This window comes from Merops nubicus, unplaced genomic scaffold, assembly GCF_000691845.1.
Source record: "Merops nubicus isolate BGI_N331 unplaced genomic scaffold, ASM69184v1 scaffold21389, whole genome shotgun sequence".
NCBI lineage: Eukaryota > Metazoa > Chordata > Aves > Coraciiformes > Meropidae > Merops > Merops nubicus.
In genome coordinates, this window is record NW_008631950.1 from 1 (window position 1) to 11,637 (window position 11,637).

The 11,637-nt window shown below is 50.9% G+C and overlaps 1 protein-coding gene across 1 annotated transcript in view; it reads left to right on the forward strand.

Moving 5' to 3' along the window:
- Window positions 1-266: 266 nt before the first annotated feature.
- Window positions 267-11,637, forward strand: part of RBM19 (RNA binding motif protein 19) — a gene marked incomplete at both ends in the record, with an annotated part of 18,215 nt that continues 6,844 nt past the window's right edge. The window contains 16 exons of the mRNA XM_008947777.1: window positions 267-305; window positions 576-758; window positions 1,361-1,492; window positions 1,717-1,755; window positions 2,308-2,518; window positions 3,579-3,847; window positions 4,319-4,393; window positions 4,619-4,697; window positions 6,232-6,303; window positions 6,988-7,188; window positions 7,966-8,096; window positions 8,461-8,582; window positions 9,133-9,229; window positions 9,691-9,801; window positions 10,298-10,498; window positions 10,967-11,096. Of these exons, the coding sequence (XP_008946025.1) occupies window positions 267-305; window positions 576-758; window positions 1,361-1,492; window positions 1,717-1,755; window positions 2,308-2,518; window positions 3,579-3,847; window positions 4,319-4,393; window positions 4,619-4,697; window positions 6,232-6,303; window positions 6,988-7,188; window positions 7,966-8,096; window positions 8,461-8,582; window positions 9,133-9,229; window positions 9,691-9,801; window positions 10,298-10,498; window positions 10,967-11,096 (2,092 nt within the window). The remainder of the gene's footprint in view (window positions 306-575; window positions 759-1,360; window positions 1,493-1,716; window positions 1,756-2,307; window positions 2,519-3,578; window positions 3,848-4,318; window positions 4,394-4,618; window positions 4,698-6,231; window positions 6,304-6,987; window positions 7,189-7,965; window positions 8,097-8,460; window positions 8,583-9,132; window positions 9,230-9,690; window positions 9,802-10,297; window positions 10,499-10,966; window positions 11,097-11,637) is intronic.

Consider the following 11,637-nt stretch of genomic DNA (forward strand, 5'->3'; position numbering starts at 1 on the left):
CTGGCTGCAGGTGCACGCTGTGCTGCTCTGCCCCCGGCCGGGTCCCCCGGGGGGGGTGTCACCGTGCCTGTGGCTGAACTGGGGGCTTGCTTGGGGCAGGGCGGCGCTGTGAGGCCCTGAGAGCAGGGTGCACCCTGTATCTGGGGGGGACATTGCACTTTGAGACCTTTACGTGTAGAGAGGATTCGTGGGGGAGAGGAAGGAGCTTGGTCGCTGACCTGTGGTGTTTTTATCAGCGTTGCCACAACACTGTGTGGTTCCTGTAGCACTTTGGAAGCCTTCTGCTGGAAAACGTTTGGGACGGCGCTGTGAGGCCCTGAGAGCAGGGTGCACCCTGTATCTGGGGGGGACATTGCACTTTGAGACCTTTACGTGTAGAGAGGATTCGTGGGGGAGAGGAAGGAGCTTGGTCGCTGACCTGTGGTGTTTTTATCAGCGTTGCCACAACACTGTGTGGTTCCTGTAGCACTTTGGAAGCCTTCTGCTGGAAAACGTTTGGGACTTGTCCTCGGGGCACCTCTTTAGTTGTGTCTCCTTGCTGATTTGCCTTCCTGCTGTCTGTCCTGCTTTCCCAGATGAAGGAGGAGCGCTTCAGGAAGCTGTTTGCTGCCTTTGGCACCCTGACTGACTGCTGCTTGAAGTTCACAAAGGATGGCAAGTTCCGGAAATTTGGCTTCATTGGCTACAAGTCTGAAGAAGAAGCTCAAACAGCACTGAACCACTTCAACAGAAGCTTCATAGACACCTCCAGAATCACAGTGAGCTGAGTTTTAAAGACACCTTCTTCTGGCTAGCGAGGAAGTTTGTCCTTGGGGATTTTGGTGGTCTTAGGGGTGAATAGTTGGGTGCTAAGAAAGCCTAGAGATTAATTCCTCTGCAAAGTTTGATGCCAGGCCTCAGTGCTGGAGTCTGAAGCAGGTAGGTGATACAGGTGGGCTGTCTTCATGCACTAGCAAGCATCTCAGTGCTGGCTGGAACAGCAGTGTCAGGTTTTGAGCTGGCCTACCCTGAACTGTTGAACTTGAGGTCACTTTTCATTTAAAGCTATTCATCTTGCTGTTCTGAACAGGAGAGAGATTGGGGTAAACAGGACAACTTATGTGACTGTGCTTCAGTGAGCCCAGCAAACTGTTGTGCTGTGTTGAGTGACAGTTTAATTTTCTTTAAATTTGAATCATGTTCAAATATGTAGCTCTGTGCTTCAGAAATGGGTATCTGTGTGAAGTTGTCTCTTCCTCTCCTGCACACTGCCCCTCCATCCCATCAGGGTAACAAGAAGGGTTCCTGGGTGAGGCTTGTCCAGCAGTTACACCACCAGACTGTTATATGTTTAATTACAGATCTGATTGATTTATTTTAGGTCGAGTTATGCAAGCCTTTTGGGGACCCTTCAAAACCCAAAGCATGGAGCAAGCACTCCCAGAAGGCTCCTGCCTCAGAAAAACAGACTGAGAAACCTGTGGCAAGTGCAGCTCCTGCAAGCACAAAGAAAGTGAGTCTTGTGTGTTTCCCTGAGGTTCTGGTTTATGTCAGGGAATTCCAGAGAGGAAGGTGATCCTGTGTGGAGAAAGGGATAGAGGAGCTGGGACAGCAGGTGTTGTAGTCTTAGCTGTGATATTTGGGATGTGTTTTCCCTGTACTGTAAGGTTACCTGAGCAATCATCTTGCCTCTGCTTTTAATAAGTCTTTCTAATTTACTTTTTCTTTTTCCCCTAGGGAAAAAAGAAGAAAGATCCAGCAGAAAACTTAAAGGAGGTGAGTTGAGGTTGGTTTGCAATCCCCACGTTGTTTCTAGCTTGTGCTAAGAGCAAGAGCTGAATAAGAGCTGTTTTCTCTGCTGCTTCCCATGCTGTTAACTGGGGCAAGGTGTGTGGTTTAACCAACTCTGTGTCAGTTCCACACCACTGTCACAAACCATTATTTTAACACTCCAAACACTGGGGACCAGTGTTTTAATTGTCACCTACTCCTGTGTGAGCACACACTGCATCCAGGACAAACCTGTTTCTGCAGCTCTGGTTTTCAGCTTCATTCAAGACGTGGAACTTGTCTGTTTTCTCCTTTTTTAATGCTTTGTTTTCTTTAAAGTGCTTTTCTAAATGTCAAATACAAGAAAGGAGGAGTAGGACTGGGAGATCTTGAGAAGACTTTAGTCAATTCGGGTGCTCTCCTTGTGAGTGCCACTTCGACTCCCCTTTAAGGAACTTTTTACCTTGCTAGAAATGAGGTGATGTCTTTGAATGTGATGTTTTCTAGCTCTCTTGTGCCTATCTTCACAGCTTGTCTGTTTGGTTTGTCTTTCAACAGCTGGAAGAAGATAAAACATTCCAGGAGTTCTTGGTGGTTCACCAAAAACGGTCTCAGGTGGCCACTTGGGCTAATGACACCTTGGCAGAGGAGCCCAAGAAGGGAAAATCCAAGTCAGCAGCTGATTATCTCAACTTTGATTCAGATGAGTCTGAGGAGCTGAGTGAGGAGGAGGGGAATGAAGCCTCTGGAGATGAGGAGGAAACTAAAGGTACCAGAAGGAGCCACAACCCTTTGCTTGTCTTTGTCTCGGGGGAGGTGAGAGCAGATGTGAAGAGTCCTGCCTCCAAGTGGAGACAGTGGAATCAGGAGGGTGGTTTCTCAAGCATGGGACTCACTCTGTGTGCTGTGGGTGTATGGGTGTTCTCCCAAATCTGGGGAAATGTGGGAAATGCAGTTTATGACACTAAGGGGATGGTGTTTGTGCTTCCCCTGGGTCCTTAAGTCAATATCTAGGGAGGAATAACAGGGCAAACATCTGCATCTTTCCCCAGGTGCTCTCCTAGCCTGCAGCTGCCTTCATCTCCAGGGCTCCCAGAGCTGGATGTGGTTTTTTTTTGTTTAATAACCCATAGCTGATGTCTGTGAAGGGGTCTGGGCTGCCTTTGGTGTCTGTTTGTGGAAATGTTGGTGTGTCAGAGTTGCTGGGAAGGGTCATAGTTCAGTATCCTGGATCCTGAAAGGCAAACTGTATCTAGTGGAGCAGTGGGTGAACAGAGGCTGAGAAATCTGGCTTGCAGTCTGGTGGTTGTCTTCTCAGAATCCAGTGTCCCTGCACCAGTGATGAATGTGGGTTTGGAGCCTTCTCCCTCCCTGATGGGATTTCCTTACACTGTTCTGTTGGAGTGAACAGAACTTGTTCACTGCAGCTCCCCATCCCACCTTGGGTAACTAAAATGTAGGGGTGATCTTTGGCAGGGGCTGGAGGGTTTTTTTTGGGAGAAACAACTTCCTCTGTCCTTTGCCCTGCAAAACTGATGAACGTTGAAAACTTTCTCTGGGGTCTGCTGGAAGTATGTAGTTAAAACTGGGACAAAATATGCTGCTTTGGAGTTCCTCAAGCTGCTTTCTAATTTGGTTTATACGTGAACTGTTTTGAAAAACAGTGATCCAGAGGTCTGTTTTAATAGCTCAAGCCTTCCCTTCCCATGGAAAGGGTAGAGGAGGGGAAGGTGGTTCTGATGATTGTGTCAGTTCTCAGCTTGTGCCTGGCTGGGGAGAGAGCAGCAGCCTCTGTGTGCAAACCTGCTCTGGTTTCTCCCCTCTGATAGCAAAGAAAGGAGGGAAGAAGGCAGCTACCAGCAAAGACCTCTCAGATATGGATTACCTGAAATCCAAAGTGGTGAAGGATTCCTCCTCCTCATCCAGTACAGAGGAAGAAACAGACAGTGAGGAGGAGGAGGAGAGTGAGGAGGAGGAGGAGGATTCAGGCATTGCAGAAACCATCAGCACCCACACAGAGAAAAAGGGGAAGGCAAAAGCCCAACAAACACAGCCAGAGACACCAGTGGAGAAGAAGAAAAAAGGATCCACACTAGAGGTATAGCTGCATGAGACTTTTGTCCTATTTAAAGCAGGAGCTTTATGGGGTAACGTGGGTCTGGCAGTGACTCCAGGGCTGAGCTGAAAGCCTGAAGGCTGCAGGACCCTGTAGCTACCAGCTTTTTTGGCTCGCTGGGTGGGAGCTGTTAAAGTTTGCAGGATCTCCTCTTAATGCTGATTGAATTCCCAAAGATGAGGCTTCCAAACACATGCTGCTCGTGCCCTTTTCAGAGGCTTTTCTGGTTTTCCTGTGTCCATCTCTGTCTGCAGAAGTCAGTTCTTAGCGCCTGGGTTTGACTAGCCCAGCCAAACCTTATCTGGCACCTCCCGCCCAGGCTGGTGCAGTTGTGAGAACCTCTTCACGTGTCTCTCACCTTTCACACCCTTGCTGTTGGACAAGACCTGCTTGTGGTGAGAATTTTGCTGGTTTTCACTTGGTTTCTCTTTTTCTCGCCATCCTTCTGTCCAGAGCCAAGGCAGCTCAGCAGAAGCCAGCACACCATACACAGTAGAACTTCGTGGTGCTCCGTTCAACATCACTGAGGTGAGCTTTGGTAGAGGGTCTTCAGTGTGTGACTGGGTGTGATCCTTCCTGCAGCTTCTGCCTTCACTTGTGGAGCTGTTTTGAGGGGAAACTTCTGAGCTGACTTTGTTCAGAGATGTACATTGCACATGGTTTTTAGAGCGTGTCTAAAAAACCCCCCAAGTCTGAAACCTGCTGCTTCCTTTATCTAAGAACGTTTTAAAACAGTTTTAATTCTTCCCACAGGAGAAGATTCGTGAATTCTTCTTCCCTCTGAAGCCAGTGGCAATCAGGATAGGAAAAAAAGCCCAGGGGAAGAATAAAGGTAATGTGTATGGAAGGGGGGGGTTGGATCTGTGAGTTGAAGGACCTCTCGGTCACCCCTCTGCTCTTTTCATCTGCAAATCCAAATCACTGGCCCAATTCCTATAGACCGTCTTGTGACTTTGCAGCTCACCTGCCCTAGTTGCTGTCCCTAGGATGCCGTGGGCAGAGTAAAGTTGGCTGTGCTCCTTTAGGAGGAGCAGCAGGAGCCTCTGGAACTTCCCAAAGCGTGCCAAGGAAAGGAATATCCTCTGGCATAGCTGCAGCAGCACCCAGGGGCTTTGCTGACCTGTGCAGAAACTTTTTTTTTTGAGCTGGATGTGCTGGAGAGTTGAGTGGAGGGGAGCCTAAATGAAGTTCAGCAAGGGCAAGTGGAAGGTCCTGCACTGGGCAAGGAATAACCCCCTGCACCAGTAGAGGTGTGGGGTTGACTTGCTGGAAAGCAGCTCCAAGGAGAAGGATCTGGGAGAGCTGGGGGGACATCAGGTTAACCATAAGCCACCAATGTGCCCTCGTGGCCAAGAAGGCCCGTGGTATCCTGGGGTGCCTTAGGAGCAGTGTAACCAGCAGGTCAGGGGAGGTTCTTCTCCCTCTCTGCTCTACCACAGTGAGGCCACCTCTGGAGTACTGGGTCCAGTGCTGGGCTCCCCAGTTCAAGAGAGACAAGGAGCTACTGGTGAGAGTCCAGTGGAAGCTACAAAGATACTGAGGGTCCTGGAGCATCTCTGTGCCAGGACAGGCTGAGAGCCCTGGGGCTGGTCAGCCTGTGGAAGAGAAGACTCAGGGGATCTGATCAATGCTGAGCAAGAGCTAAAGGGCCAGTGGGGGGCAAGAGGCTGGGGCCAGACTTGTCAGTGATACACAGTGACAGGACAAGGGGCAGTGGGCACAAACTGGAACCCAGGAGGTTCCATTTCAACAGGAGGAGAAAATCCCCTTCTGTGAGAGTGTCCAAGCCTGGAGCAGCTGCCCAGAGAGGCTGTGGACTCTCCTTCTCTGGAGAGATCCCAAACCCTCCTGGGTGTGACCCTTGGCACCCTGCTGTGGGTGAGCTGCTGGAGCAGGGGGCTTGGATGGTGATCTCCAGAGGTCCCTTCCCACCCCACCGTGCTGTGATACTGGCTGCAGAACAGTCTTTAGCCAAGGTGGGTCTCCTGACACTCTGGCTGCTGGAGTTACCCATCAGGGAGAGTGTGGAGCAGGTCCTCAGAGCTGGCAGGGAACTTTGCTATGTGCTGTTTTCCTTTCATAGCCTAACAGCAGATGCACCTTTTATTTCCTCTTGGAGACACCCCTGAAAGCCCACTTCAGCTGTTAAGTTGGGCTTCTTTGGTTTGTATGTAGAGAATAAGCTTTCAAAAGCCATCCTTCCAGTCTAACATGGCCATTTGCACGTTGGATTGAAACTTTAATGGGAGCTGAATGCTTTACCTATAGGAATCTATCCCAAAGAAAGCCCAATTCACCCTTAATGAGCCAATTAGCCGTTGCGTGTTGCCCACATGATGCTCAGTTGAACCTTTCCTCCCTCCAAGGTTACATCTTTGTTGACTTGAAGAGCAAAGCAGAAGTGCAGAGGGCCTTGAAACGTAAAAAAGAATACCTGGGTAAGGGCTGTTTGTTCCTCCTTGTGCTGGCTGCTGGCAGGGTGCTCAGCTGCTGAAGTGTTCCCTGCAGAAGTGTCTCCCCTTGTTCTGCTTCTTCCCAGGCTGATGGGGGGGTTGGTTTGCTCTGCTCAGCTGACAATGAGGTAAACCAGGAGCAGCAGAGAGTTGGCAAGTGGCTGAGCTTGCACGCCTGGCCCTTCAGCCCTCTTTTTTTGTAGTGTGCTGGAAGTGTATCTGGCCCTATATCATAAAAAAAAAAAGTCATAAAAATGATATTGTTTCAATCTGGTTGGGATAGCCCAAGAGATTTGTACAAACCCTGCTGGAAGCCTGTGTTCAAAACCTCTCCCTGGCCTTAGGCCATCGTGGAACTGCTAAAAGGATGTTTTACACAACTCCTGGGCAGAGTGGGGATACCCCCTGGGGGCTAGGCTGGCACAGAGCTCTCTGAGAGCCACAGAGACTGTGGCCTTGTGTAGCAAATCTCTTGGGTTTTATGCAGACTAATCTCTTGTAGCCCCTCCCCTAGTTTGTTTTTTTAAGTTAGGCAGAGTTCTGCTGAAAGCTTGTGGTATTTTAACAGCCCCTGGCACTGCTGGGAGCCCAGGCTCCCTGTGCACTGAGGTGGGTTGCCCGTGGTCCTGGCAAGCATCTCACTTGCCCCTGTGTGGGTCTGGGGGTTAGGGGGACGATGCGTCGAGGTGTTCCGGTGCAGGGGAGCCCCAAAAGAGACTGTTGCAGCAAAACCTGCCAACCAGCTGTGGCAAAGGAGGAAGAGGGATGATGAGGAAGAAGAGGACTTGTCTGAATCAGGGAGACTCTTTGTCAGGAATCTTCCCTTTACCAGCACTGAGGAGGACTTGGAGAAGGTCTTTTCCAAGTACGGTAAGGATTTGTTGTGGGATGGAACCTGGGGGGTCTGTGTCTTTCCTTGGTGCACACAGAGGTTTTCTTGCTGGGGGTGGGTGGATGGAGCTCTGTGTCCCACACCTGCATGTGGACTGGGTCCCACCACCTCTGTTGCTTGTTGTGGTCGTGTGTGGTGCTTGGGTTTGAAACAGGGTCTGTGCTTTGCTTGAAGTGTGTACTCTGCCCCTCACCCTTCTCACCACACCTCTGAGACAACACTGAAAGCTCCTGCCAGACTGAGCTGGGCTGGGCAGGAGGAGAAGGTAGCCAAAAGCACCTGCTGCATGAAATACTGATCATGCAGGAGATGTCTAAGTGCTGTAGGTAAGAGGTGAAGCTCTGAGATACACCCCAGATTCATGTTTGGCACCTCAGGTGGAAGGTTGAAGCTCCCCTTTTCTACCACGAAGTTAAATCTTAGGTTCCCTTGGCATTAGAGTGGGCACAGAGGGTGAGGTGTGGAGATCTTGATTCCTGACCGAAGGTAAATGCAGCTGCTCAGAGCCTGCCTGGTTTGTGTCGTGTCAAATTGCCACACGCAGCCAGACATGGGGGGGGCTTTTACTGGAACTGCTTTGTCAGTCTGCAGCTTCTCACCCAGGCTGGTGGCTCCTCACCAACCCTCTGCAAGATCCAGAGCTTCTCTGCCCTCCCTGGCTCCCCTTCTCCCTGGCTTTGGCCAGGAGGTGCAGGTGTGGAGCATGTGGTGGCTGTCCAAGGACATCTCTCAGGGTGCAGCCTTGCCTTTTGCAGGACCCCTCTCCGAGATCCATTTCCCCATCGACAGACTGACCAAGAAACCCAAAGGATTTGCTTTCATCACCTACATGATTCCTGAGCATGCAGTGAAGGCCTATGCAGAATTGGATGGGCAAGTGTTCCAGGTATGGGGACTGATAGTTTTCTTGCAGCTGGTGGGGATGTCTGTCAGTAAGGTGGCCAAGTGGTTGCTTTTGTGCTTTGCAGAAAAGGTTGAGTTTCTCTCTTCTGCCTTGCTGTTGCTCTTGGTAGAGTAGTTAGGTTTGAGCAGCCTTGCAAGTACCAAAATCTGAGGTGGAGGTGGAGATCTGAGTCTGTCTCTCACATTGTGTGTAATGCAGTAATGTCTCCTTTGGGAAGGAATGTTCCCTCTTTCCACTTGGGCTGCTTGACTGGAAAAGGTGCCAGAAAATTTCCTCTGCTCTGTTTAGTTCTTGACCTTCTGTGAGTTCTCTTAGAGCTGCTGGACCTCTTCTTCCTTTCTTCTAGGGCAGAATGATGCATCTTTTACCGTCCACAATCAGAAAGGAAAAAATAGAAGATGTAGGAGCAGAAGAATCGTCCTCCTACAAAAAGCAGAAAGGGGCCAAGGACAAAGCCAGCAGTGCCAGGTACAGAGGTGTCTTGCAAGACAACACAACCTGCCCAATCCTCAAGCAGCAAGAGTGCAAGTGCGGTCTTTGTGTCCATTACCCACATCAGTGAAGCATTTACTGTGCACCTCTTCTTCTTTCATCTCTCTCCTCCTTGATTTCTCTGTCCAAGTAGCTCCAGTAGTTCAGTGAGCAGCAGGACCTGAGAAAAACATGGCTTTAAATGGCTTTGTGTACAAGTTTGTTTCTTGGGTGTCTCCTAAAGGTTGACCTGCTGCTGTAATTCTTTAGGGGGGGTGATTTCAGATCAGTTGGGTCTTTCTCCTCTACTTGACCACCTGTATTTCTAACACTTGTAGGAACTTTATCTTTCTGTGTGACTAATTAGCTGGAAAGATGTGGCAGAAGCTTCATCCCTTCTCTAAGGACATTCCAGCCTTCTTTAACTCTTTGCCCTGGCTGCCACTGGCGGCATTCAAAGCTGTTTTTTCCCAGGGCCATTGACTGGAGGGACAGCAGTGGAAGGAGGGACCCCAGGACTGAATCTGGCTCTTCCTTCTCTCCCCAGCTCTCACAACTGGAACACATTGTTTGTGGGAACAAACGCCGTGGCCGACGCCATCGCTGAGAAGTACAACGCTTCCAAAAGCCAAGTGCTGGACCACGTGAGTTGGGTTGTTGATCAGCTGGGATGGGAGATTGCTTTTGTTTCCTCATGCCCAGAGGACCAGAAGACCTTGTGCCTGGTCTTCTCGTGCAGCAGAAGCCTCCCTGCATCATCAAGCAGCTGGGAGACCAGTGGTGCTGCAGCTTCTCTGGGGGCTCTGAGCTTAACAAGCCCTTTGGTGCTGGGAGACAGAGTGATGCTTCCAGCTCTCCTTCCCACTCTGTTGTTCTGTGGCTGAATTCTCCATTTCCACATAACTTGATGGCAATTTCCACCCTCAGATCCTTCCTGGAAGCTTCATTTTGCCTTGGGGAGCGTTCTGACTCTTAACAGCAAAATCAAAACCCAGCAGCTTCTGAGGAGCTGGAGCATTTTACCTTCAAGCTCTCTGCCAAATTCCCTTTGCAAGTGCTTCTGGGAGCAGGAGGAGCAACAGATGACTGACCTTCTTGCTTGCAGGAAGGGAAAGACAGCGTGGCAGTGAGGGTTGCTCTGGGAGAAACCGAGCTGGTGCAGGAAATTCGCCGGTTCCTCATTGAGAACGGAGTCAGCCTGGATTCCTTCAGTCAGGTGAGAAGCCCAGCTGGAGGCAGTGGTGTGGCCCTACCTCTTCTATGTGAGTGCCTGGTCCTGGTGTCCTCAGCTCTCTTTGAAATTAATAATTAAACCCTCAGCATTTTGTGGTCTCGAACCCTTAGATGAGTTAGGAAACATTCTGTCCATTTGAAAATGTAACTGCCCTGGGAATGCTTGAAATGATGGCTTATGGTGTGAGAGCCAGCCTGCTGTAGGCAGAGGAGAAGTTCCATGTCCATAGCAGGGTGGATCTGGAGCTGAAACCTCCATACATGGCTGTTTGTGGAACAGGGAGATTGTACTGGGGAGTGGGTCTTGGGGAAAACGTTTCCTAGATGGATCTTGGATCCTGGAAAGCATTGACGTGGAGCGAGGGAGCTCTGAAATCTTGGATCTGAAATGAGTTGGATCTGAAATCTTCACTGGGCAAAAGACCTGGGTTTGCTTTTGAAATCCCATCTCCCCTCTCTGCCCATGCTGGGCGTGGCAGGCTGCTGGGGAGAGGAGCAAGACAGTGATCCTGGTGAAGAACCTGCCAGCCAGCACAAGCGTGGCAGAGCTGGAGGATGTCTTTGGCAAGCACGGCAGCCTGGGCAGGGTGCTGCTGCCAGAAGGAGGCATCACAGCCATTGTGGAGTTCCTGGAGCCCACCGAGGCCAAGCAAGCCTTCACCAAGCTGGCCTACACCAAGGTGAGCGTGGCGAGGGGTAGGAGCTGCCTGGAGGGTGGATCTTGGCTGTTTGTGAGGCTGCTGCAGGTGGAAGAGGCAGAGGGCTCCTGAGGGAAGGGAGTTCTCCCGGAGCCACTGCTGTTCCTTGGATTTGGGGAGATGCCCAGTGCATTCTTGTGAAGCAGTGGCTTGAGTAAGGCTCTGAGCCTTGAGGGAGGGGGCTGTGACCCATCTAGAAAAGAACTGGTGGCCCAGAGAGGGTTTCTTTGACTTTTTTGGGATACAGGAGTGTGGTGTGTGGCAGCAGGGTCCTGTGGGAGGGAGGACGCAGGCTCTCTGTTGGTGAGGGGTTTGGCCATCAGAAGAAGCTGCTCTGTTCCTCCACTGATGTTTTCCCTTAGAGAGCAAGAGGAAGGTAAGGCTGAGAGCAGAGCTTTTCCTTCAGGCCTTGCCCTCCCTCCTCATTCCTCTCCTGTGTTCTCTTCACAGTTCCATTCTACACCGTTGTATCTGGAGTGGGCTCCAATGGGTGTCTTCTTCAGCCCAGCCCCTCAGAGAAGAACCCTCCAGGCTCCAGAAAAGGAGAGCAGAGCAGGGCTGGTACCTGGTAAGGTCTCTGGTTTGGGAACAGAGCTGTCTCAGGTTATTTCACTGCTCCTTTAAACGTAAAGCAGCAATGCTGATCTGCAACCAGCCTCAGGAAGTCGTTTTCTTGGCCCTTAGGCTCTTCCTCTCTGTGGTCCATTAGTTGATCCTCTGACACAAGAGCTGTGCTCCTTCCTGCCCCTGCCCCCCTGGATGAGGTGTGGGCAGTGGGTTGCTGCTCACAGCACGAGTGCAGTTTGCACTGGGCCAGTGTGAACTCTGGGAAGAGTTTCTTTGGTTCAGTCTGTTCTTGGAAGCAGCCATTGGGAGAGCAGTAGCTGTGGGCTGCAGTGGCAGCTCTGTAAGCTGGACCTGAGCCTCTGAGCATGTGTGGAACCTTCCAAGGTCACCCAGTCCAACCCCCTGCAGGGAGCAGGGACATCTGCAGCTAGAGCAGGGTGATCAGAGCCCTGACCAACCTCACCTGGAATGGTTCCAGGGATGGGGCAGCGACCACCTCTCTGGGCAGCCTGGGCCAGGGGCTCAACACCCTCAGCATCAAAAATCTCTTTCTT